The sequence below is a fragment of the Chlorocebus sabaeus genome, chromosome 25, assembly GCF_047675955.1.
Source record: "Chlorocebus sabaeus isolate Y175 chromosome 25, mChlSab1.0.hap1, whole genome shotgun sequence".
NCBI lineage: Eukaryota > Metazoa > Chordata > Mammalia > Primates > Cercopithecidae > Chlorocebus > Chlorocebus sabaeus.
The window spans coordinates 19493284-19516192 of NC_132928.1; the positions used below are offsets into that span (position 1 = coordinate 19493284).

Here is a 22909-nt window from a genome sequence, read left to right on the forward strand (position 1 = left end):
ACATAAAGTAACAACATACTTCCTTCTTCCTCAAGCGTATCTGTTCCTATCATAGGCTCAAAAGTATATCTTACATATGAAAATTAGAATGTCATTTTGTGATAGTAGACAATTCACCTTTATGTACTAGCAATTCATGAACAACAGAAGGACACCTGAACATAATTTACTCAACAGATCTTTTACAGAATGATAGCTCAAATATTAGTTTATTGTACGTCACAACCAACCTTTTTATTGTATATATTAAAATGAGTAAATAATAGTACAGATAAAGAGAACAAACAAGAGAAGCAGCAATATGATACTTACAAATTTTATCTTGTGAATTCTTCCTTGTACTGTATTCTGAACCAAGATCTGGAAACCCGCCAACATTTTCAAAACAGAACTTCTTATTAATATAGAGAAAAAGGAGCAGCATCAAGATAATAAACACCCCAACAGCTGACAAAAATCCAACTGCCTCTGGAGATACTAGAGAAAAAAAAGTCACAGCTGTAAGCATTTATTTTTCTTTAAGCTACAAATAAGAAGGAAACCCCAAACATAAGTTAGCTTACTACCTTATTTGAATCATATTTTTTAATTGTCATAGTTTAAAAATAGTTTCATTTATAAGAAAAACAAACTGCAAAGTTTGATGACAGTTGTTCAATCTATTCAGCAGCATTCATTCAAATTTTCTAAGTTTCCTTAAATATTCCGAGGAACAATCTTAAAAGACAGGAGTCAGCCAGGCACAGTGGCTCACACCTGTAGTCCCTGTGGGAGGTGTGATTGTGGGAGGCCAAGTGGAGAGAATCTCTTGAGGCCAGGAGTTCGAGACGAGCCTGGCCAACATGGTGATACCCTGTCTCTACTAAAAATGCAAAACTTAGTTAGCCTGGCATGGTGGCACATGCCTATAATCCCAGCTACCCGGATGGCTAAGGCATGAGAATCGCTTGAACCTGGGAGACAGAGGCCACAGTGAGCCAAGATTGCACCATTGCATTCCAGTCTGGGCAACAGAACAAAACCCTGACTTTAAAAAAAAAAAAAAAAAAAAAAGACAGGAGTCTATAAAATAGGCAGCAGTCATCATATATTTCATCCATCGAAGAGCACTACAAAAATTTGAAAATAAGAATCAGAAAAAAGGCCAGGTACGGTGGCTCATGCCTGTAATCCCAGCATTTTGGAAGGCCAAGGTGAGCAGATCACTTGAGGTCACGAGTTCAAGACCAGCCTGGCCAACACAGTAAAACCCTGTCTCTACTAAAGTACAAAAATTACCCAGGCAAGGTGGCGGGCACCTGTAATCCCAGCTACTCAGGAGGCTGAGGCAGGAGACTCACTTAAACCTGAGAGGCAGAGGTTGCAGTGAGCCAAGATCACACCACTGCACTCCAGCCTGGGTGATACAGTGAGACTCTGTCTCAAAAAAAAAAAAAAAAAGAATTAGAAAAAAGTTATATCCCATGCACGGATATATTACTTAACAAAATTTATGAGAACACATATCATTATTTTTATCTCTAAAAGCTTCAATAGCTCTTTCTTAGTAAACTTTGTACTCCCTAATGTGGCATTTAAAGCTCCAGCCTCCCTTTTCAATACTATACTCCAGTCAAATGTTGTACTCATTGCCTCAGAATCCGCAATACTCAATACCACACTCCTTGTTTTTATTGATCCTCTTCCCCTGCCTAGAACAACCAACACCTTTCTACTATATCCTACTCATTCACTCAACCAACTTATATATTTGGAGCAACAACCATATACCAGGCATTGTTATATAAACAGTTCCTGAGTTCCTTGAACAATCTGGTGAAGACAGATACAACACAGCGTAATAAAGACAATATAGTGTAATAAAGGCTATGATTGGAAAAGAACAGGGACTATGAGAACCACAGGAACACTTATTCCAGTGCTGAAAGATCAAGAAAGGTTTTCTGGAAGTTATGGACTCTATGATTATATTTTAAGAATTAATAAGAATTACTTCAGGCAGAAATAACATGCGCAAAAGCCCAGAGACAGAGGATCATGTTATATTCCAGAAACTGAATGAAATTGTGTTATGATAAGCTACTAGATTTTCAAGAGAATTTGGTCTCAAGCAAATATATGAAATCACCTAGAGAGGTTTTATACAGTGGGAAAAGACAAAAGACAGCTTCTCCAGTCCTTGGCAATCTCTCTTTCAACTTTTTTATTATTTGTCACTATATCAGTCATTTAAAGTTAAACAGGAGCTAAGTTTTTGTATCCTCCATGTCTTACAGATAATATTCAAGTATTAGCTGAGAATGATTCTAAGTTTCAAACACCCCTACAAAGATCCCTGTATAATCTACTCTTCCTCCTCCATCATTCAAGCAGCAACTAAAATGTTGTTTTCTCTAAGATTCTTTCTTAAATCAGAGAGCAATGGCAAATAGTATCTTAACTCATTTCTTAAAAATGAAGTCACCAATTGGTCAATGATGAGTGCTTTGATTTCCTTTTTCATTATTTATAAAAGTTAGGCATACGAGGTATAGAACTGAATAAGACATTATATCTTTTCAAAGCTGGGTCAATGGTGTTGCAGTAGAAGATGAAGCAGAGTAACACTGTAAGGCAGGGGCAATAGGAGTGAGAGGAGGAGTGAGAGTAGGAGGCAGGAGGAATGGTAGGAGTGCTAGCTGGATACCAGGCTGGTGCTGAAGGACAGATCTTGCTCCTAGAACCAAGAAATTATAGCCAGACATTAGCCTTGCCTGTCTTGTCCTCAGGCTGAAGCACAGCCAGGGAAGAAAACTATTTTAATAAAAGAAGCTAAGGTATATGACATAAAAACAGTGGTATGTATCAAGCCTGAGATATGGAGTAAAAATGAAAACAGAATAATTAAAATCAACATTTCAGATAGCCAGGAGAATCAGAAGCAGAACATAATCTGTTATGAAGAGGCAAAAAAGAGCAGTATTTCAATATTACACTGTAATAACAAATATATATAGGAGTTCCTCTTTTAGTCCAGGCTCAAAACACTCAAGACGTTTAATGCCTTAAGTGGTTACACAGGATTAGATATCATGCAAACTGAAAATCTCCCATGTCTTGGAAAACTAAATGAAAGAGAAAATGTAGCTCATGTCACTTAAGAAAGCTAGTTATCGATAACAAAAATAGCAACAAAAACATATAGCATATACCATATACCACTCACTGTTTTAAGCATTTTATATATATTAACCCATTTAATCTTCACAATGATCCTATTATCATCCCAATTGTAAATTGAGACAAAGAGATATTAAACTATGTGTACAGATAGTAAGTCAGGATTCAAACCCTGTCTGGCCCCAATGTCTGCGTCTTAACTACTACTCATACTGCTTCTGTTTACCTTCTCTCCTCTTCTTGCCTCTTTCTATCCCTTGCCTCAATCCTTATTTCTACGTTCCTCTTTCATCTTTCTCTTGCCCATTTTAAAAATTTAACCTAGTAGGAGAGATCCACTATAAGCAAGTAAGTATAACATATAGTAAATACTATAATAGAGATATGAATATAAATTATTACCGGAACACAAAGAACCAGTACCTGAGAAAGTCACAAAATGCTTTAGAAGAGATGACACTTGAATAGGGTATAAAAGATTAATAGAATCTCTATAAATAGTAAAAGTACATTTGAAATAGCATGGTTAAAGACACCTGGCATTTAATAAGACACCTGGTAAAATATACCTGGCATTCTGTAAGCACTAATGGGCAATAATCACAGCTGTCATATTTATTTACCTCTGTATCTTCAAAGTACCTAGGACAGCACCCCATAGCTGACATATAAACATCTGTGAACAAATGGATGGATGAATGAATTAATTAATAAATATATGTGTATTCAGGAAAGATCAAGAATATACCAGAGGAGCTGTAACTGGAGATGAAAGCAAGGTCCATATTGTCAAAGAACCTTGAATATCATCCAAAAAATTTTGTATTTGGGGAGTAACATGATTACAAGTATGCCTTGTAGAACTATATTGGTTAAAACAACTAGAAAACTGAAATATGGTAGCAAGTCAACAGTGGTAAAATATCTTCAGTTCTTTAAGTAGTAGCAGTGGTAACAGAGAAGGGTGAAATCTAATCTTTGTTCAAAGAAAATTGATAATGATCTACTTATGTAAATTTAGAGAATAAGAAAGGAGAAGAGTTGAGGTTAATTCTAAAGTTTCTGCTTTGAGTGACCAGGTAAATGGTAATGCACTAACCAGAATGAAAAATATGAGAAGAAAGGCATTTGGATTAGAGCATGGGAGGAAAGAGGAAAATAGAAGGAGAATGATAGATGATTAGTTTAGTTTTTGACATGCTACATTGGAAATGCCAACAGAATATTTCACAGAGGGAAATATGAGTATGATGTTCTGGTAAAGGTCAGGTTAGTTAACAAAATTTGAAAATTTTCCCTCTTTTTTGTTCCTCTTATTCCACACGAAACACTTCACTCACTAAATAAAACCAAGCTGGCAAAGGCAGGTGCCAGGCTTTATTAATGGTAAATATATTATGTTACATATCTTTAGATAAATACATACTGTAGCATCAGACAAATTTTAAAAAAAAAAAAAAAAGCAGCTTGCTCCACTAGGAAAAGGTGAAATATGCCTGCTGTAAACATACTATTCACACAATTCTCTGACTGAATGCCCGTTTTTTACATTCATTAAAAATATTTTATCTATTTACAATTTTAAAACAGTAATATGGTCATAGACAAGAAATAAAATATCTTCTAATAAAAATATTTAAAATCTTCAAGCTCATTTTTCATCCTTAGCTGAGAACTAAACTAATATTTATTATTTCAAATATATTATAACGATACCAGAAGTTAGCCAGTAACAGTTCTGAGTATAAAAACTCAGAACTGTACAGGTAAATCCCACCTGTACATAAAACTGCAATAGAAGACATACTGAAATTAAACTAAAGATATGAATACCGTAAACCATGCTTGTCCAACCCATGGCCTGCCGGCCATATGCAGCCCAGGATGGCTTTGAATGCAGCCCAACACAAATTTGTAAACTTTGTTAAAATCTTATGAGTTTTTTTTTTTTTCTTTTTTTTTGAGACAGAGTCTCGCTCTGTCACCCAGGCTAGAGTGCAGTGGCGCCATCTCGGCTCACTGCAAGCTCTGCCTCCCAGGTTTACACCATTCTCCTGCCTCAGCCTCCCGAGTAGCTGGGACCACAGGCGCCCGCCACCGCGCCCGGCTAGTTTTTTTTCATATTTTTAGTAGAGACGGGGTTTCACCTTGTTAGCCAGGATGGTCTTCATCTCCTGACCTCATGATCCGCCCGTCTCGGCCTCCCAAAGTGCTGGGATTACAGGCTTGAGCCACCGCGCCCGGCCGAGTTTTTTTTACAATTTGTTTTTAGCTCATCAGCTATCGTTAGTGTATTTTATGTGTGGTCCAAGGAAGCCAAAAGATTGGACACCCCTGCTGTACACCATCAATTAAAAAATTACACAGATTTAGACTGCACTAATAAAAAATATATTCTCATTCATTATAGTAGAATTTCCCCCTAAAATCTTTTTATACTATGAATCTGCTTACAAAGTCATTCTGCATAAGTATTTCTAAAAATAAGGTTAATTTATCTATACATGAAGCTACCTTCTTTCAAGCATTCTAGGCCATCCACTGCAGGAAAATAAATCTATTTAAATACATATGCCTCTTAAGGAGGATCTTCAAAATCTCCATTTATGCCAGGTGTGGTGGCTTATGCCTGTAATCCCGGCACTTTGGGAGGCTGAGGCAGGTGGATCACCTGAGGTCAGAAGTTCAAGACCAGCCTGGCCAACATGGCAAAACCCCATTTCTACTAAAATTACAAAAATTAGCCAGGTGTGGTGGTGGGCACCTGCAATCCCAGCTACCCAGGAGGCTGAGGCAGGAGAACTGCTTGAACCCAGGAGGCGGAGGTTGTGGTGAGCCAAGATCGCGCCACTGCACTCCAGCCTGAGTGAGAGTGAGACTCCATCTCAAAAAGAAAAAAAAATTCTATTTAAAAGCACAAAGTCAATAATTAGTTTAGGTTAATATTACACATTTGAAGAATTAAAGTTGTTGAATATAGTCAATAACTCAAATTTCACTAATGCACTGTTTTCCCATCCAAATTTGCAAAGTTTTAATGTGGTAAACAACAAAACCAAGACCAACTAAAAACCTGAACAATATCAAACACTTAAAAGGTGTTTATTATTTAACAGGGACTATTTTAAGTGCTTTACAAGCATTATCTTACTTAATCCTCACTGTAACCGTATTTTACAGATATAGATACGGAGGTTCACAAAGAGTAAGTAAAATCTTCAAGATCTTAAAATTTTTATTCAGTGACACAATCTGGATTTGAACTTGGGCACACTGACTCCTGAACCCAAACTATTAACTGCTAATCTCTTAGCTTCCCATTTGCCAGATATTGTTATAATTGCTTTCATTTAAAAATTTAATGCTGAAGACAATTTTATGGTAAGTATTATAATATTATCTTAGTCTTTAGATTAGTAAATTGAAGTCCAAAGAATAATTAAGTTGTCCAAGTTCACAAATCTATGAAGTGGTAGAACCTGGATTTGAACCTAGACATTTTGATTCCAGAATCCATGATCTTAAACACCAAGTAATACTGCTCCTTGTACGCCAACCTGCATATAAAAGATAAGAAAATGCTACGTGACCAAAGTAATATAGCTTACTATATATATTATGTGCAAATGTTTTATTTATAGCTTTTATATATGTTAAAAAATAGCAAGCAATTTCAGCTTCCTCAAAGTAAATACATGAATTTTAAAACTGGAATCATAATTTTTTTCTATTCAAGTTACTATTCAAAATATTTTAGAATTTAGAATTAAGTTTAAAAACCAAAATATGCAGTACATCCTTGTATGCCACATTTGAAAAGCTAATAAAACACATACGAATTAGAAAACTAAAGGTACTCTGTAGAAAATAAGTTTGATATTCATTAGTAGTGCTCAATAAAGAATATTAACTGCTCTCTGTGAGCTATATCATCTGCTATATGAATTACCTAAAGATCATACTGCAAAGTGAGAAGGGGCACTAGGTACAATATCTCACCAGAAAATGTAGAAAGTTTAGTCCTTCCAAGACTAATGATTATTTGTGTTATGTATACTGAACTGGCTCTGGTAGTTATCTTTATATTTAGAAATAAATGTATGTGTTTACAAAAAATAAACTTTAAAATACCAATTTTTAAAATTTTAACCTTCAGTAACAGTGGTAAAATTCATTTTAATTTCTACAGATAAGTTGGTCATTAAAAAGATGATAAAATTACAGTCTTACTAAAGTCAAAGCAAGAGCAAATACATTTCAACTTTGCAAGTATTGTAGAATTCACTTAAATTCTGCATCATATTTTGTTACGAAAGAACATTTTCTAGCTAAGAAATATTTTTCTGAGAAAAATGCTAGGATATACATAAAAATAATTAAACATATGGGGGATATTTATCTACTAAACCAACACATTTTCAATTTTGATTTACTTGGACCACAATAATACTCTAAATAATACTTCTATCAAAACAAATTAATTATAACTTCTAATACAAATTTTGCAACACTATTCTATTCATTATATCTTAAATGCAAAATTAAACAAAAAGTACCTCTGCTTCATCTAATTATTTTTTTAAAAAGATAAAAAACAACAACTTACAATTTGCATTATAAGGGATGTATTGCTGATTTGTCCTGCTGGACATGAAACACTAATCCTCTAACTCCATGTCATGGATACCTTAATAATTCATTTAATAGATGCAATTCTATCTCTTGACCAAAATGTGAACTATCAAAGGCAACTTTCATTGAAAAAGATATATGTGTTTTACATTTAATTAGCTCTAAATATTTTCCCCATATTTTAATCAGAAAACTGCTATAGTTTACTTTGCTCTGGGTTTGGACATAGAGAATTATTCATAATTCTAAGAGATAATTTAGGAAAACAGAAGGTTAATATGTTTCAGTTTCCTTTTATAATATTTCAATTAGTTCACAAATAAAATTTCCCTCAAATTTTTATATTACATTATAAATGACACAAAACTAGAAAGAACATATGTAAATCAAAAAAAGAATGTAGCAATGCTAGCTGTTAACCTCAGATTTTATAAAAACCAATCATTACAAAGAGCATTTACTGACAGAAGTAACACAATTCACCGGTGAGTAACTTAAAGGGACAACGGATGAAGGCATAGATGGCAGTGACATGAAAAACTAAGATCTTAGGGAAAAAAATGCCCTCTAAGAGAAAAGTTACCTACCTGGTCAGGTTGATAAAAGACATGCCACTCAACTTGTTTCAGAGTTCAAGCCATGAATAGATTGAACCTGTATTTCCTCTAAGTACAATGCAATAAATTGAAATTTCATTTGAATATCACAACAAAAAACCCTAAATCAATCTTGAAGAAACTGGAAAAAACAGAAAATCCAAACACTTATCAAGTATGGAAAACCAAATATAAAGTATATTTAAACCACATACTTCTTACTTAATAATACTTAATGTACTTCATATATTTAAACCAAATCTTAATATAAAACTGTGTCAATCTCTGGCAGAGACTTTTCTTCAAGGACAGTCTTGATTGAGGCTTTAGAATTATGATTCCAATGAAGTTTAGACTAAGAAAAACTTATTTTCCTGGCAAACCTCTCTATAGCAAAGCATAGTCATTCTTTTGAACAACAAACTAGGGTTGACTATCTCAATTTTTTCATTACCTATTCAATGTGTATGGATTCCTTTAAAATTACCTAAATGAGAAATGGCATGGGCAATATCTAAGGTCACCGCTTCCTCTCCTTTACTTTTTCAATGATTCTTTGTTCTTTCTTTTCAATAAGATCTTCATTGCTGAGCTACTATGAGTAAGATTTTGAATTCAACACCAGCCGCAGGAGAATATTCTGGTTAAAGCCAATCTGTGATGTCAACCACAGTTTTAGATGTGCTTATTTCAAGATTTAGTTCAAACCCATCAAAATTCTGGTAAATACAAAGCAGTTTCATTCAAATCTCTCAGAGAGACACCATCTTCCTCTTAAATTTTAATATTAGGACACCTGGTTCTCTTCTTGAAATGATCAAAACATTGTTTGCTCACTCAAAAACCATCTTTCCCCTTACTAAGCCTGATCCATTCTGAAGAGAAGTAGCTTTTCCTGAAAACATTGAAGGGTTCAATAGATTTGCTGTGTACGAACACATAAATAGGCAATCAAAGGTTCATTTAACCTTACCAGCATATCATGTTTTCTTATCCACTAAATAAATGAGTCCAGCATACTTTAGTGATGACAAGAGCTCAATATCAACATCATACTGGGTTCCCACCCGAATATAGCAATTGGAATGTTCTACTCACTTGCATTCTCAATGCATATAGAATAAAAAATGTGTAGCTCCATTTGCAAAGTGATACCATTCCACCTCTTTGTTGATATATCTGTATCAGATATAGTAAAAGCAAAAATATTTGAAATTTTAAAGAAAAACTACTCTAAAAGCTTTGCAAAGAAGATACAATCCTTTAAGTTCAGGTACTGATAGAGTTCTGAGTAACCTCTGAACAAGCATCGCAGTTTTGGAGCAGAATCATGTGAGAAACAGTTTGAGTCTTTGTCCTTAGAGATTGAAATACAAATTTTAAGTAATTAAAATAAAGTAGGACCTACTTTCAATAAGTAAGGTATGATAAAGTAAGAAGTAGTGTTACAAGGGTCACCAGCAACCAAATCAACATTAACTGAAGAAAGAATTTGTCAATCAAAAAGAGAAAAGATAAGCAATGAAATGATGAAATTAAGAGATGTGAAATTTGGTGGTATACCATGACACGTTCTTTCAGTGGTATCCATTTTAGTTAGATATTTTGGGAGATATATAAACTCATGTTACTTAATACCTTTACCAATGACCTGAATAAAGGAATTGAGAATATGTTCATTAATTTTGTAGAAGGTCCTAGGAATACTAGGTAGGGCATGACTGCTAATTCGCTGAAAGAAATTAAGATACACTAAGGACCTCAATATATTAAAGAAATAACACACCAAAACAAAATGAAATTCAATATGGATAATTTCAAGGTTACTACTCCATTAGGAGTCAAACACTAATAAATGTTAATGAAAATGTTGGCTCAGCAAAACGTGTCAGGAAAAAAATTAAAATAATATAATACAAGTCAAATACAAATCAGCAGTATAATGTTTCTAACTGGTGAAATCATTCTATTATGCTATCTGATTCTAATGAAGCAATTATGGTCTCCAATTTCAAAGTAAAACTGAGAACACCTAGTAAAAATACATTTGGAGACTTTCACAATAAGGAAAAAAAATTTAAAAAGCAGAAGAAAACAAACAGAAACAGCATTTGTTAAAAAAAAAACTAAAAAGTCATTTGTGAATAAAATTAATGTGGGAAAAATATTAAAACCAGTATTTGTAAGGATTTTTCCAATATTTAATGCATTTTAAAAGGGAAACGGTTTCCTAATCCTGCTAAAGAATATAATGCAATGGCTTAAAGAGAGCAAGTTAAGAAGCATTGCCAGCAAGTGACTGGTCAGCAAGCTGCTTTCCAGAACAGTTTGATCGTTCATCACAGTCTACTGTCTTATCCTCACTTTCAGAAGACCAAAAACTTGTCTTTTTTCAGGGCCTAGAGCCAAATAAATTCAAATGGCAGAGGATATATAAACAACTTAAAATTTACACTGGAGAAAACTCCATTAGAATAACAGAAATGTTAACAGAATGTCAAATCAGGACACACACATCTTCCTGGTATTAGAGTACCTGAAAAGCTGAAACAGTAATTAAAAGGTTTCTTGGCAGGCACAGAATGAAAACTAAAGGGAAGAAACTCTACCAGAAACCAATAATTATTTTAAAAGTAGAATAATTAAAACCAGATGATATTGGCACAGGAATAGATAACAGACCAAAAAGCCAGACATAGACACTTGCACACATAGATTCTGATGTATGACAAAGTTGGCTGCAGAGCAGTGGGTGAGTGGGGGATCATGTTTTCAATGCATTGTGTTTGGAAAATCGAGAATATAACGGAAAAATGAATTTACATACAAACCAATTCTAGATAGATTATAGATCTAAGTGTGAAATGTGTTGGCCAATCAATATTGCAGAAAAAAATACAAATACTTTTCTTCATGATCCCAAGGCAAAGGATTTCTTACTAAATAAGACATAAAAATCATAAATCACAGAAGAGAATACTGATAAATTTTATTACATTAAAATTTAAAATTTCTGATCATCAAAAGATATAATATAATGACTAGGGAAGCCAAATAATATATTATATGGAATAATGTATTTGCAACACATAATCAGGAGGAGAAGGCTCATATCTAAATATATTAAAAATGTGTAAAAACATTTTTTTAAAGATAGCACAAAAAAAATGGGCAAAGTCCTGATCAGGGTTATCATGAAGGATAAAATAAAAATGGCCAATAAATGTATGAAAAGGTATTCAACTTTGTTATGTATCAGAAAACTTCAAATTACATCATAAAGCAATATCCTTATTCCAGAATGGCCAAAATTTAGAACCTGTAATATGAAGTATTCGTGAGGAAGTGGCGCAATTGGAAATCTTTCAGACGATAAAAATCTGAGACTCAACAGTGGAGAAAAAAATTCATGGATATATACTCATACACTAGAAAATTATGTAGCCATAAAAATGAATAATAGTTACATGCAAAAAACTGAATCTTGGAAACATGAGGTTAAGCAAAAGAAGCAAGGCAGAAGGGGCAAGATTCCAATATAAAATTCAAAACAGGCAAAACTAATCTTTCAAGGATGTGTACTTAGGTGGTAAAACTTAAAGCAAGCAAAATTAATGTCCATAAAAGTAAGCAGAAAAGACGTAATACTAAGGAAGAGTGCATGGGGGCTTCTGAAGAAACGGCAGCATTCTACTTCTCTACTTGGGTTCTAGTTACACAGGTGCTTGCTTTTAAATATTATTCTTCATTTTGTTTCAAAATTTAAAAAGAACTTAAAAAATGTATAGTTCTTATGGGCAGTTTATCTTGGTTATGGTGATACGTGGTGAATCATTCCAGTCTGCAAGAGCTGCTATCTGAATGACCCACTTACAATTTTGTCCCTCTCAGTCTAATCTTACCACAGTGTCCAGAATGAGCCCTTCAAAATATAAATCAGAACTGACTGTCCTCTGGTCAAAACCTTCCAATGGCTCCTCATTTCCTGCATGATCTGGCTCTCTATGACTACTCTGACCTCATTTCCTACCACTTCCCTACTAGCTCATTCCACAGTCTGCCTTGATGTTTCTCAAGTATTAGCCAGGTTGTTTTTCCCTGGATGTTCCCCCTCTGCTTTGATGGCATTTTCCCAGATATTCACATAGCTGATTCTTTCACCTCCTTTAGTCTTTGCTTAAACATTACCTTCTTAATGAGAACAACTCTGTCAACAATATTTAAAAGTGCAACCCATTAACACCCATACCTCACCTTTTCCCTGGCTTATTTTTTGTATCTCTTATCTTCTAAAATACCAAATAATTTATTACTTTTTACATCATTTGTTATCTGTCTTCCCATACTAGCATGTATGCTTCAAAAAGGCAGGAAGCCAGCTGACTCTCAGAACTATGAAAATAAATGGTTATTTTTATTTGTCACTGATATTTGGGATTGCTAGGCAATAATTATGAATATAAATGCCATTTAAAATGATGAATATAAATGTAAAATATAAATACTAAAACCCAAATCCAGAAATACATGGAGAAATACATCAAGACAGAGTTAGATTTATCCCCACTATGTAAAAATAATGTAACATTAGAAAATCAACTGATAGAATTCATCACACAAACAAGTTAAAGGAGTCAAGATACCCTTTCAACAGGGCAGAAAAAAAAAAAGTTATTAAGAAACCTCAACAGCAACCTATAATTTTAAAAAGAAAAAAATTAGTAAATTTGAACTGGAAGGTAACTTACTTAGCTTGATAAAAGAAATCAGCCAAAATAATATAGCAAAAAAAATTCATGAGAATATATTACAATTCAAAAGTATTCACTTTAAAATCAGGAACACCGCAAAGTTGCTTGCTTTTTTTTTCCAGCACTAAAGCAGAAGTTTTAGGTTGCCCTGGATTCAAAACAACATTCAATTTCTAGCCTCCATGAACCTCAGTGAAAACAAGAGTCCTTTATTATTCTGACAATAAAACTTCATTCTTAAGAGGTTAATGAAAAACATAATTCAGTCTTAAAATGTGTTTTTAATCACAAAAGGATGAAAACTATGAGGCACACAGAAACAAGTTTTAAAAAGAAGGCATCCCAGCACTTTGGGAGGCCCAGGTGGGTGGATCATGAGGTCAGGAGACCAAGATCGGCCTGGCCAAGATGATGAAACCCTGTCTCTACTAAAAAAACAAAAAATTAGCCTGGTGCGGTGGCGGACACCTGTAATCCCAGGTACTAGGGAGGCTGAGGCAGGAGAATCTCTGGAACTCAGAGGGCAGAGGTTGCAGTGAGCCAAGATCGCACCACTGCACTCCAGCCTGGGTGACAGAGTGAGACTCTGCCTCAAGAAAAAAAAGAAAAGAAGGCATAAAATAGCCCTAAAGAAAGTAGGAGGACATAAAAAGAAAAACAGCAAAAAATTAAATTCAATAAAAGCAACAGAAGTATCTAAGAACATTTTCTTAGATTGTGTGTGTGTGTGTGTGTGTGTGTGTGTATATGTGTGTATGTGTGTATGCGCGCGCATGAGGACGGAGGACTAAAATAAGATGAACATACTTTGGCAAGTCTAATAAAAATTACAACAAAAGTAATTCAAGGCTTACTCTGCATCATGCACTATCCCACGTATTTTACACGTATAATTTCATTCAAGTTTCACAACAACTCTACTACCCTTGCAGAAAAGGAAACCGAAACATGTGATGAAATAATTTGTCCAAATTCACAAAGCCATTAAGTGGCAGAGTCAGGATTCAACTGTCTGGACTAATACAATACTTACAAATATAGAATACCGTACATGAAAATAGGGAGATAACCATAAATATATACGTATACAATTTTAAAGCAAATACTTGACATACCACGTAAAAAATGTATTTGTATACATTTGCAAATATCTGTAAAATAAAAATAAAATCAAAACTTTAAAAACATTTTTATTAATACATAATTTTTGCACATATTCATGGGGTACATCTAGTATTTTGTTATAAGAATAGAATGACCAACTTGGAGTACTTCAAGGTATCCATCACCTCCAGTATTTATTATTTCCATGTGTTGGAAACATTTCAAGTCCTCTCTTCTAGATTTTGAAATACACAATATATTGTTGTTACCTAGTCACCCTGCTCTGCTACTGAACATTAGAACTTATTCCTTCTATTTAACTATGTTCATATGCATTAATCAACCTCTTATTCCCCTATCCTTACCACACACACCATTCTGAGCCTCTGATATTTACTATTCTACTCTCTACCTCTATAAGATCCACTTTTTTAGCTCCCACATATGAGTGAGTGCATGCAATGTCTTTCTGTGCCTGGCTTATTTCATTTACCATAATGACCTCTAGTTCCTTTCACGTTGCTGCAAATGACAAGGTTTCACTCTTTTTATGGCTGAATAGTATTCCACTGTGTAAATTTACCACATTTTCTTATCAATTCATCTGAAAATGGACACTTACATTGATTTCATATCTGTGCTATTGTGAATAGTGCTGCAAGAAACTATGGATGCAGGTATCCCACTGATAAAAACTAATTTCTTCCCCCTGAGATAAATCCCCAGTAGAAGGATTTCTGGATTGTATGGTAGTTCTATTTTTACTTTTTTGAGATATCTCCATACCGTTTCCCATAGTGGCTGTACTAATTTACATTCCCTCCAACCGTGTATAAGAATTCCCATTTCTCTGCGTCCTTGACAACATCTGTCATTTTTTATCTTTTTGATAATAGCCATTTTAACTGGTGTAAGATGATATCTCATTGTGGCTTTGGTTTGCATTTCCTTAATGATCAGTGATATCAAACTGTCTTTTCAGAAATGTCTATTCATCTCCTTTGCCCACTTTTTAATAGGATTATTTATTTTTCTACCACTGAGTTTCTCGTAAATTCTGAATATAAGTTCCTTGTCAGATAAAGTCTGCTAATATTTTATATTTTCTCCCATTCAACATGTTGTCTTTTTGCTCTGTTGTTTCCTTTGCTGTGCAGAAGCTTTTTAGCTTAATATAGTTCCATTTGTCTATTTTGGGAGTTTTAGCTTGTGCTTTTGAGGTCTTAGCCATAAAATCTTGCCTAACCCAATGTCCTGAAGTGTTTCTCCTTTTTTCTTTTAGTAGTTTTATAGTTTCGGGTCTTACGTTTAAGTCTTCAATCAGTCTTGAGTTCATGTATGTATATGGTGAGAGATAGGAATACTGTTTCATTTTTCTGCATATGAATATCCAGATTTTCCAATGCCATTTATTGAAGAGGCTATTCTTTCCACAAAATATGTTCTTGGGGCTTTTGTCAAAATCAGTTGGATATAAATATGTAGGTTTATTTCTGGGTTCTCTATCCTATTCCATTGGTTTATAAGTCTGCTTTAATATCAACATCATGCTGTTTTGGTTACTACAGCCTTGTATTTTGAAGTCAGATAGTATGCTGCGTCCAGCTTTATCCTTTTTGTTCAGGATTGTTTTGGCTATTTGGGCTATTTTTTTAGTTCTATACAAATTTTAGAGTTGTTTTCTCTATTTCTGTTAAAAATGACATGGATATTCTGACAGGGATTGCACTGAATGTGTAGACTGCTTTGTGTAATATGGTCATTTTTAATAATACTAACTCTTCCAATCCATGAGTATGGGATGGCTTTCCATTTGTTTGGGTCCTCTTCAATTTCTTTTATCAGTGTTTCACAGTTTTCCTCATAGACGTCTTTCACTTTCATGGCTAACTTTATTATTTTATTTTATTTTCCATACCTGTGGTAAAAATGATTGCCTTCTTGGCCTTTTTCAGCTACTCGTTATTGGTGTATAGGAATGCTATATAAAATTAAACAAAAAAAATCCTAGAAATAAAAATGATTAATACTTTTTCCTATGTACAAACATGAGAACTCTGTCTTAAAAACAATCAAAATTCAAAGTTAAACAAAAAAGAAGGCAAAATTTAACATATGGTTTTAAAAATTACTCAAAAAAGCCTTTAATTTTTTTAAATAAAGAGCACTAGTAAATCTTCAAGAATAATTTCCATGGAATCGTCACTAAAGAGGAATGTTTATTTCTTAAAAGTTAAATCACTCTTAAAATTGAAAAAACATCCAACTTCAGAGTAATAAAGCAATTTTAAATAATAATTTTTTTTACTTTCAACTTTTATTTTAGATACCGGGGGGTACATGTACAGACCTGTTACATGGTTATTTATATTGCATTCAGGTAGTGAGCACAGTACCCAATAGGTAGTTTTACAACCCATGCCCCCATGCCCTCTCTAGTAGCGTGCAGTGTCCACTGTTCTCATATTTATGTCCCTGGGTATCTAATGTTCCATATGAAATTTAGAATGGCCTTTTTTTCTAATTCTGTGAAGAATTACATTGGTAGTTTAATAGAGATAGCATTGAATCTGTAGATTGCACTGGGTAGTGTGGCCATTTTAACAATATTGATTCTTCCAATCCATAAGAACAGTGTTTTCTTATTTATTTGTGTCATCTCCAATTTCTTTCAGTAGTGTTTTTTAATTTTCCTTATAGAGATCTTTCATTTCACTTCCTTGGTTAGATGTATTCCCAGGCATTTCATTTTTTGTGTGGTTATTATGAATGGGATTGTGTTCTTCATTTGATTCTCAGTCTGGGCATTATTGGTGTATAGAAATGCTACTGATTTTTGTACACTGATTTCGTATCCTGAAACCTTGCTAAAATTGTTTGTCAGTTCTTGCAGCCTTTTCGTGGAGTCTTTAGGATTTTCTACATGTAGAATCATATTATCAGCAAAAAGAAGCTATTTGACTTTTTTTTTTCCTATCTGGATGCCTTTTATTTTTCTCTTGCCTGATTGCTCTGGCTAGGACTTCCAGTGCTGTGTTGAATAAGAGTGGTAACAGTAGACATTCTTGTCTTGTTCCAGTTCTCACGGAGAAAGGTTCTAGCTTTTGCCCATTCAGTATGATGTTGGCTATGAGTCTGGCATAGATGACTCTTACTATTTTGAGGTATGTTCCTTTGATGCCTAGTTTGGTGAGGGTTTTTGTCATGAAGGGATATTGGATTTTATCAAAAGCTTTTTCTGTGTCAATTGAGATGATCACGTGGATTTTGCTTTTGATTCTGTTCAGGCAGTGAAGCATTTTTGATTTATGTATGTTGGAACAACCTTGCATCACAGGAATGAAAGATACTTAATCATCACAAATTAACTTTTTGATATGCTGCTGAATTTGATTTGCTAGTATTTTGCTGAGGGTTTTTGTGCCTATGTTCATCAGGGATACTGGCCTGAAGTTTTCTTTTGTTGTTGTTGTTGTGTCTTTGCCAGGTTTTGGTATTAGGGTGATGCTGGCTTTGTAGAATGAGTTAGGGAGGAGTCCCTCCTCCCTGATTTCCTGGAATAGTTTTCAGTAGGATTGGCATCAGTTTTTCTTTGTGTGTCTATTAGAATTTGGCTGTGAATCCATCCGGTCCAGGGCTTTTTTGGTTGGTAGGGTTTTTATTATTGATTCAGATTCAGATCTCGATATTGATCTGTTCAGGATTTCAATCTCTTTCTTATTGAGTCTTGGAAGACTGCATGTTTCCAGGATTTTATACACTTCCTCTAGATTTTCTAATTTGCATGCATAGAGTTGTTCACATTATTCTCTGAGGATCTTTTGTATTACTGTGGGATCACTTACATGCCATCTTTGTCATTTCCAACTGTATTTGTTAATCTAGCTAGCAGTCTATGAGTCTGTTTAATTTTTCAAGGAACCAACTCTTCATTTCATTGATCTTTTGTATGGATTTCTGCAGCTCAATTTCATTAAACTCTTCTCTAATTTTAGTTATTTCTTTTCTTCTGCTAGCTTTGGGCTGGTATTTTTTCTTCTTTTCTAGTTCCTTCGGGGCAAGGGTAGATTGTTCATTTGAGATCTTTCTAAATTTTTGATGAAGGCATTTAGGGTTATAAACTGTTCTCTTAACACTGGTTTAGCTGTATCCCAGAGATTCTAGTAAGATGTGTCCCTATTTTCATTAAATACAAATAATGTATTTCTGCCTTAATTTCAACATTCCCCCAGGAGTTTCAAGAGTAAGTTGTTTAATTTCCATGTACTTGTGCAGTTTTGAGAGATCTTCCTTATGTTGATTTCTATTTTTACTGTATTGTGGTCTCAGAATGTGGCTGGTATGATTTGAGTTTTCTTTTTAATTTACTGAGATTCGCTTTATGACTGACCATGTGCTGGCTCTTAGAATATGTTCAGTATGCATATGAGAACAACATATACTCTGTAGTTGTTGGGTGGAGTTTTCTGTAGACGTCTATGAGGTACAATTGGTCAAAATGTTGAGTTTAAGGCTGAAGTTTCATTGTTAGTTTTCTGCCTTGATCTAACACTATCAGTGGGGTGTTGAAGTCTCACCCTATTATTGTGTGGTTGTCTATGTCTTTTCGTAGGACAAGAAGAACTAGTTTTATGAATCCGGGTGCTCCAATGTTTGGTGCCTATGTATTTAGGATAATTAAGTCTTCTTGTTGGATTGTACTTTTCATCATTTTGTAATGTCCTTCATTCTTCCTAATTTTTACTGGCTTAACATATGTTTTATCTGATATAAGAATAGTGACTTCTGCTCTTTTTATGGTTTCTGTTTGCATATCTTTCTCCATCCCCTTCCTTTGCGCCTATGGGTGTCATGAGAGGTAAGATGGTTCTCTTGAAGACAACAGATGGTTGAGCCTTCTCTTTTTATCTACCTTGCCACTGTGTGTCTTTTAAGTGGGGTGTTTAGTGCCTTTACATTCAAGGTTAGTATTGATACACATGATTTTCATCTTGTCATCATCTTGTCAGCTGATTGTTATGTAGAACCGATTACATAGTTGCTTTACAGTACCTGTGAGCTACATGCTTAAGCGTGTTTTTGTGGTATCAGATATTGTTCTTATGATTCCATGCTTAGCACTCCCTTAAAGACTTCTTATATGGCTGGTCTAGTTGAAACAAATTTCCTCAGCATTTGCTTAAAATCTGATGAAGATTTTATTTCTCTTTCACTTATGAAGCTTAGTTTGGTAAGAGATGAAACAGTTGAAATTTCTTTTCTCTATGGATGTTGAAAACAGGCCCCCAATCTCATCTGGCTAGTAAGGTTTCTACTGAGAGGTCTGCTGCTAACCTGATGAGGTTCCCTCTGTATGTGATTTGACCCTTCTTTCTAGCTGTTTTTAAGATTTTTTTCTTTTGTGTTGACCTTGGTGAATCTGATGGCTATGTGCTTTGGTGATGGTTCCTGTCTATAGTATCTATCTGGTATTCCCTGTATTTACTGGATTAACATGTCAACCTCTAGCAAGATTAGGGAAATTGTCATGGACTACACCCTCAAGTATATTTTCCAAGTTATTTTTCTCTCTCCTTCTCTCTCAGGAATGCCAGAGTCTTAGCTTTAATCACTTTACATAATCCCATATTTCTCAGAGTTTTTTTTTTCAGTTTAAAAAAATTCTTTTTTCTTCATTTTTGTCAGAGTTGCCTTGAAGAAACAGTCTTCAAAGTCTAAGATTCTTTCCTAAGTTTGTTCTATTCTGCTGTTAATACTTCTGATTGTATTACAAAATTTTTGTCATGAGTTCTTCAGGTCTAGAAGTTCAGTTGGTTCCTTCTTAAAATGGTTATTTCCTCTTTCAGCTCTTGGATCATCTTACCAGATTCCTTAGATTGTGTTTCAACTATCTCCTGAATCTCAATGAGCGTCCCTGCTATCCAGATTCTGAATTCTATGACTGTTATTTTAGTCATTTCAAACTAGTTAAGAACCACTGCTGGGGAACTAGTGGATTCATTTGGAGGTAGAGGGACATTTTGGCTTTTTGAATTGCCAGAGTTCTAGCACTGACTCTCATCTTGGAAGGTTGGTGTTCTGCAGTGTTAACTGTATATAGTCAGTTAGCTTCGTTTCTGGGTGCTTTCAGAGGACTAGGACTCTGTACAACATCTTTATGTGTAGGTAAACACTTGCACTTGGTTTCACAGGTGTATATATCAGCAGATTTTTGGTGTTGCAGTTTGGGCTAGAATCCAGTAGCTGGCACTTAAGAGTAATGGCCAGTAGCTAGGCTAATACCCAGCCACACAACTCTTCTTCCTCACTTTCACTGGTGTGCTCTGCAGTGGGGAGGTCGGGGACGGGGAGAGGGGGAGAAGAGGAGATGGCCTCACCAGGTCCACTTTAGGGAACTCCCTCCAATCACGGGCGCCCATGCCCTAGTTTCTTTTGTTAGGTGTTCCAGGCTGCCAGGTCCCCCGGGCAGAGGCTGCAACAGGGAAATATGCCAAACCCCTTCTGGACAGGCCCTGTGTAAGGAGAAATGCATGTCTGGTTCCCATCCTGGTCCAGAAACCCATGTGTGTCACCCCTCTCAGTGTTCTAAGGGTACAGGCTCCTCCCCAGCTCATGTGCTGGCCATGATCTTGGCTGCAGGCTGCAGCTCTGGGGGTACCCAGATGTCAAGCTGTGTAGCATCTGCAGCCCAGCCTGAGTGCAATGTTTCACCTTATTTCTTTTCCCAGTGGCCCAGAAACACCTGCAATTCCTCAGCACAGCTGGAACCTGACCCCAAGCACTCAGGCTGGGCTGCTGATGCTACACAGTACACTCAATCATGCGGGGCAGCTAGGCATAGGTCCAGGGAGAGGCAGTCCACAAGAGAGCTAGCACAACAGATGTGCCCTGTTCCATAGCGAAGCCAGCCCCACTCTCTTCTGGCTCAGAGGTCAGTTAGGGCTGGCACTTCCTGAAGGGAGATGGGGAGCCCTAGAGGAAAGGCATCCATGGCCACTCTCTGACGGAGCTACCCAGCCCACAAAAACTCCCAGGCTCTGCAACATCTGAAAATTAGTCTCTGCCTATCCTCAGCAAGATCCCTCTGCCAGCTCACATGTCCACAGGGGACTCGAGGCACCCTGTAACTAGGATCCTAGGGGTCAGTGGTGAAAGTGAGCTGTCCCTCAGGTCCTTCATTCGCCTCTTTCCCAGGAGCTCTTAGGGGCCAGGAACTAGTCCAAGGGTTCAGTTATCCTACACAGTGTTCCCAGCTTCCGCCCCCTTCATGCTCAGCTTCAGTGTTTCCATCTACTCTCAGCTTTTTCTCTTTGAAGATCTGCCCAAATTAAGGTGGTTTAGTCAATAATTTGGTCTCTCTCAGTGTGAATGCTACTTCCTCCCTGCATCTAGTAGGCCATCTTGTCCCTCCATCAGTTTTCTTAAGCAAGCATGGTTACATTTGCCTTTTATTTATTTGTTTTTTGTAAATTCAGGGGGGTTAAGTGCCATTTTGTTACAAAGATACATTGCATAGCAGTGTTTTTAGCGCAGCCATCGCCAGAATAGTGTACGCTATACCCATTAAGTAATTTCCCATCCCCCGTCCTTCTCTCACACTTCCATCCTACTGAGTTGCCAATGTCTATTATTACATTCTCTATGTCCATGTGTACACATTATTTATCTCTCACCCATAAGAACATGCAGCATCTGACTTTGTTTTTTAGTTATTTCACTTAAAATAATGTCCTCCATTCCAGTTCCCACCATGTTGCTGCAAAAGACAAGATTTCATTCTTGGTTATATAAACCACGTTTTTTAGCCAGGTATGGTGGTGTGCATCTGTAGTCCTAGCTACCTGGGAGGCTGAGAAAGGAGGACTACTTGAACCCAGGAGTTCAAGGATGAGTGAGCTATGATCGTGCCGCTATACTGCAGCCTGGGTGACAGAGCAAGACCCTGCCTCAAGCAAAAACAAACAAACAAACAAAAATAAATAAACACATTTTTTTATCCAGTCATCTGTTGGTGGACACTTAGGTTGATTCCGTATCTTTGCCATTGTGAATAGTGCTGCAATAAACATACAGGTGCAGGTATCTTTTTGACACAATGATTTCTTCTCCCTCAAGTAATGAGACTGCTAGGTCAAATGGTACTTCTGTTTTAAATTATTTGAGAAATCTCCAAACTGCTTTCTACAGTGGCTTAACTAATTTACATTCCCACCAACAGCATATAAGTGTTTCCATTTCTCTGCATCCCTGCCAATATGTTATTTGACTTTTTTTTTTTCTCTCGAGACTGAGTCTCGCTTTATTGCCCAGGCTGGAGTGCAGTGATGTGATCTTGGCTCACTGCCGTCTCTGCCTCCTGGGTTCAAGCGATTCTCATGCCTTAGCCTTCCGAGTAGCTGGGACCACAGGCATATGCCACCATGCCCAGCTAATTTTTGTATTTTCAGTAGAGACGGGGTTTCACTATATTGGCCAGGTTAGATGTTATTTGACTTTTAAATAATAGCTATTCTGATTGGTGCAAGACGGTATCTCCTTGTGGTTTTAATTTGCATTTCTCTGATGATTAGTGATGTTGAGCATTTTTTCAATATGCTTCTTAGCCATTTATATGTCTTCCTTTGTAAAATGTCTGTGCATTTCCTTTGCTCACTTTTTAATGGGGTT

At 35.6% G+C, this 22909-nt stretch overlaps 1 protein-coding gene across 10 annotated transcripts in view; it reads right to left on the reverse strand.

The window, feature by feature from the left end:
• SYT14 (synaptotagmin 14) overlaps positions 1-22909 on the reverse strand; it is a 234193-nt gene that overhangs the window by 163260 nt on the left and 48024 nt on the right. For all 10 annotated transcript variants that reach the window (XM_007988577.3, XM_037985600.2, XM_007988575.3 and 7 more), the window contains one exon: positions 313-477. In XM_007988577.3, coding sequence (XP_007986768.1) covers positions 313-424 — 112 coding nt within the window. In that variant the 5' untranslated portion in view covers positions 425-477. Of the gene's footprint in view, positions 1-312; positions 478-22909 lie in introns of those variants that run through there.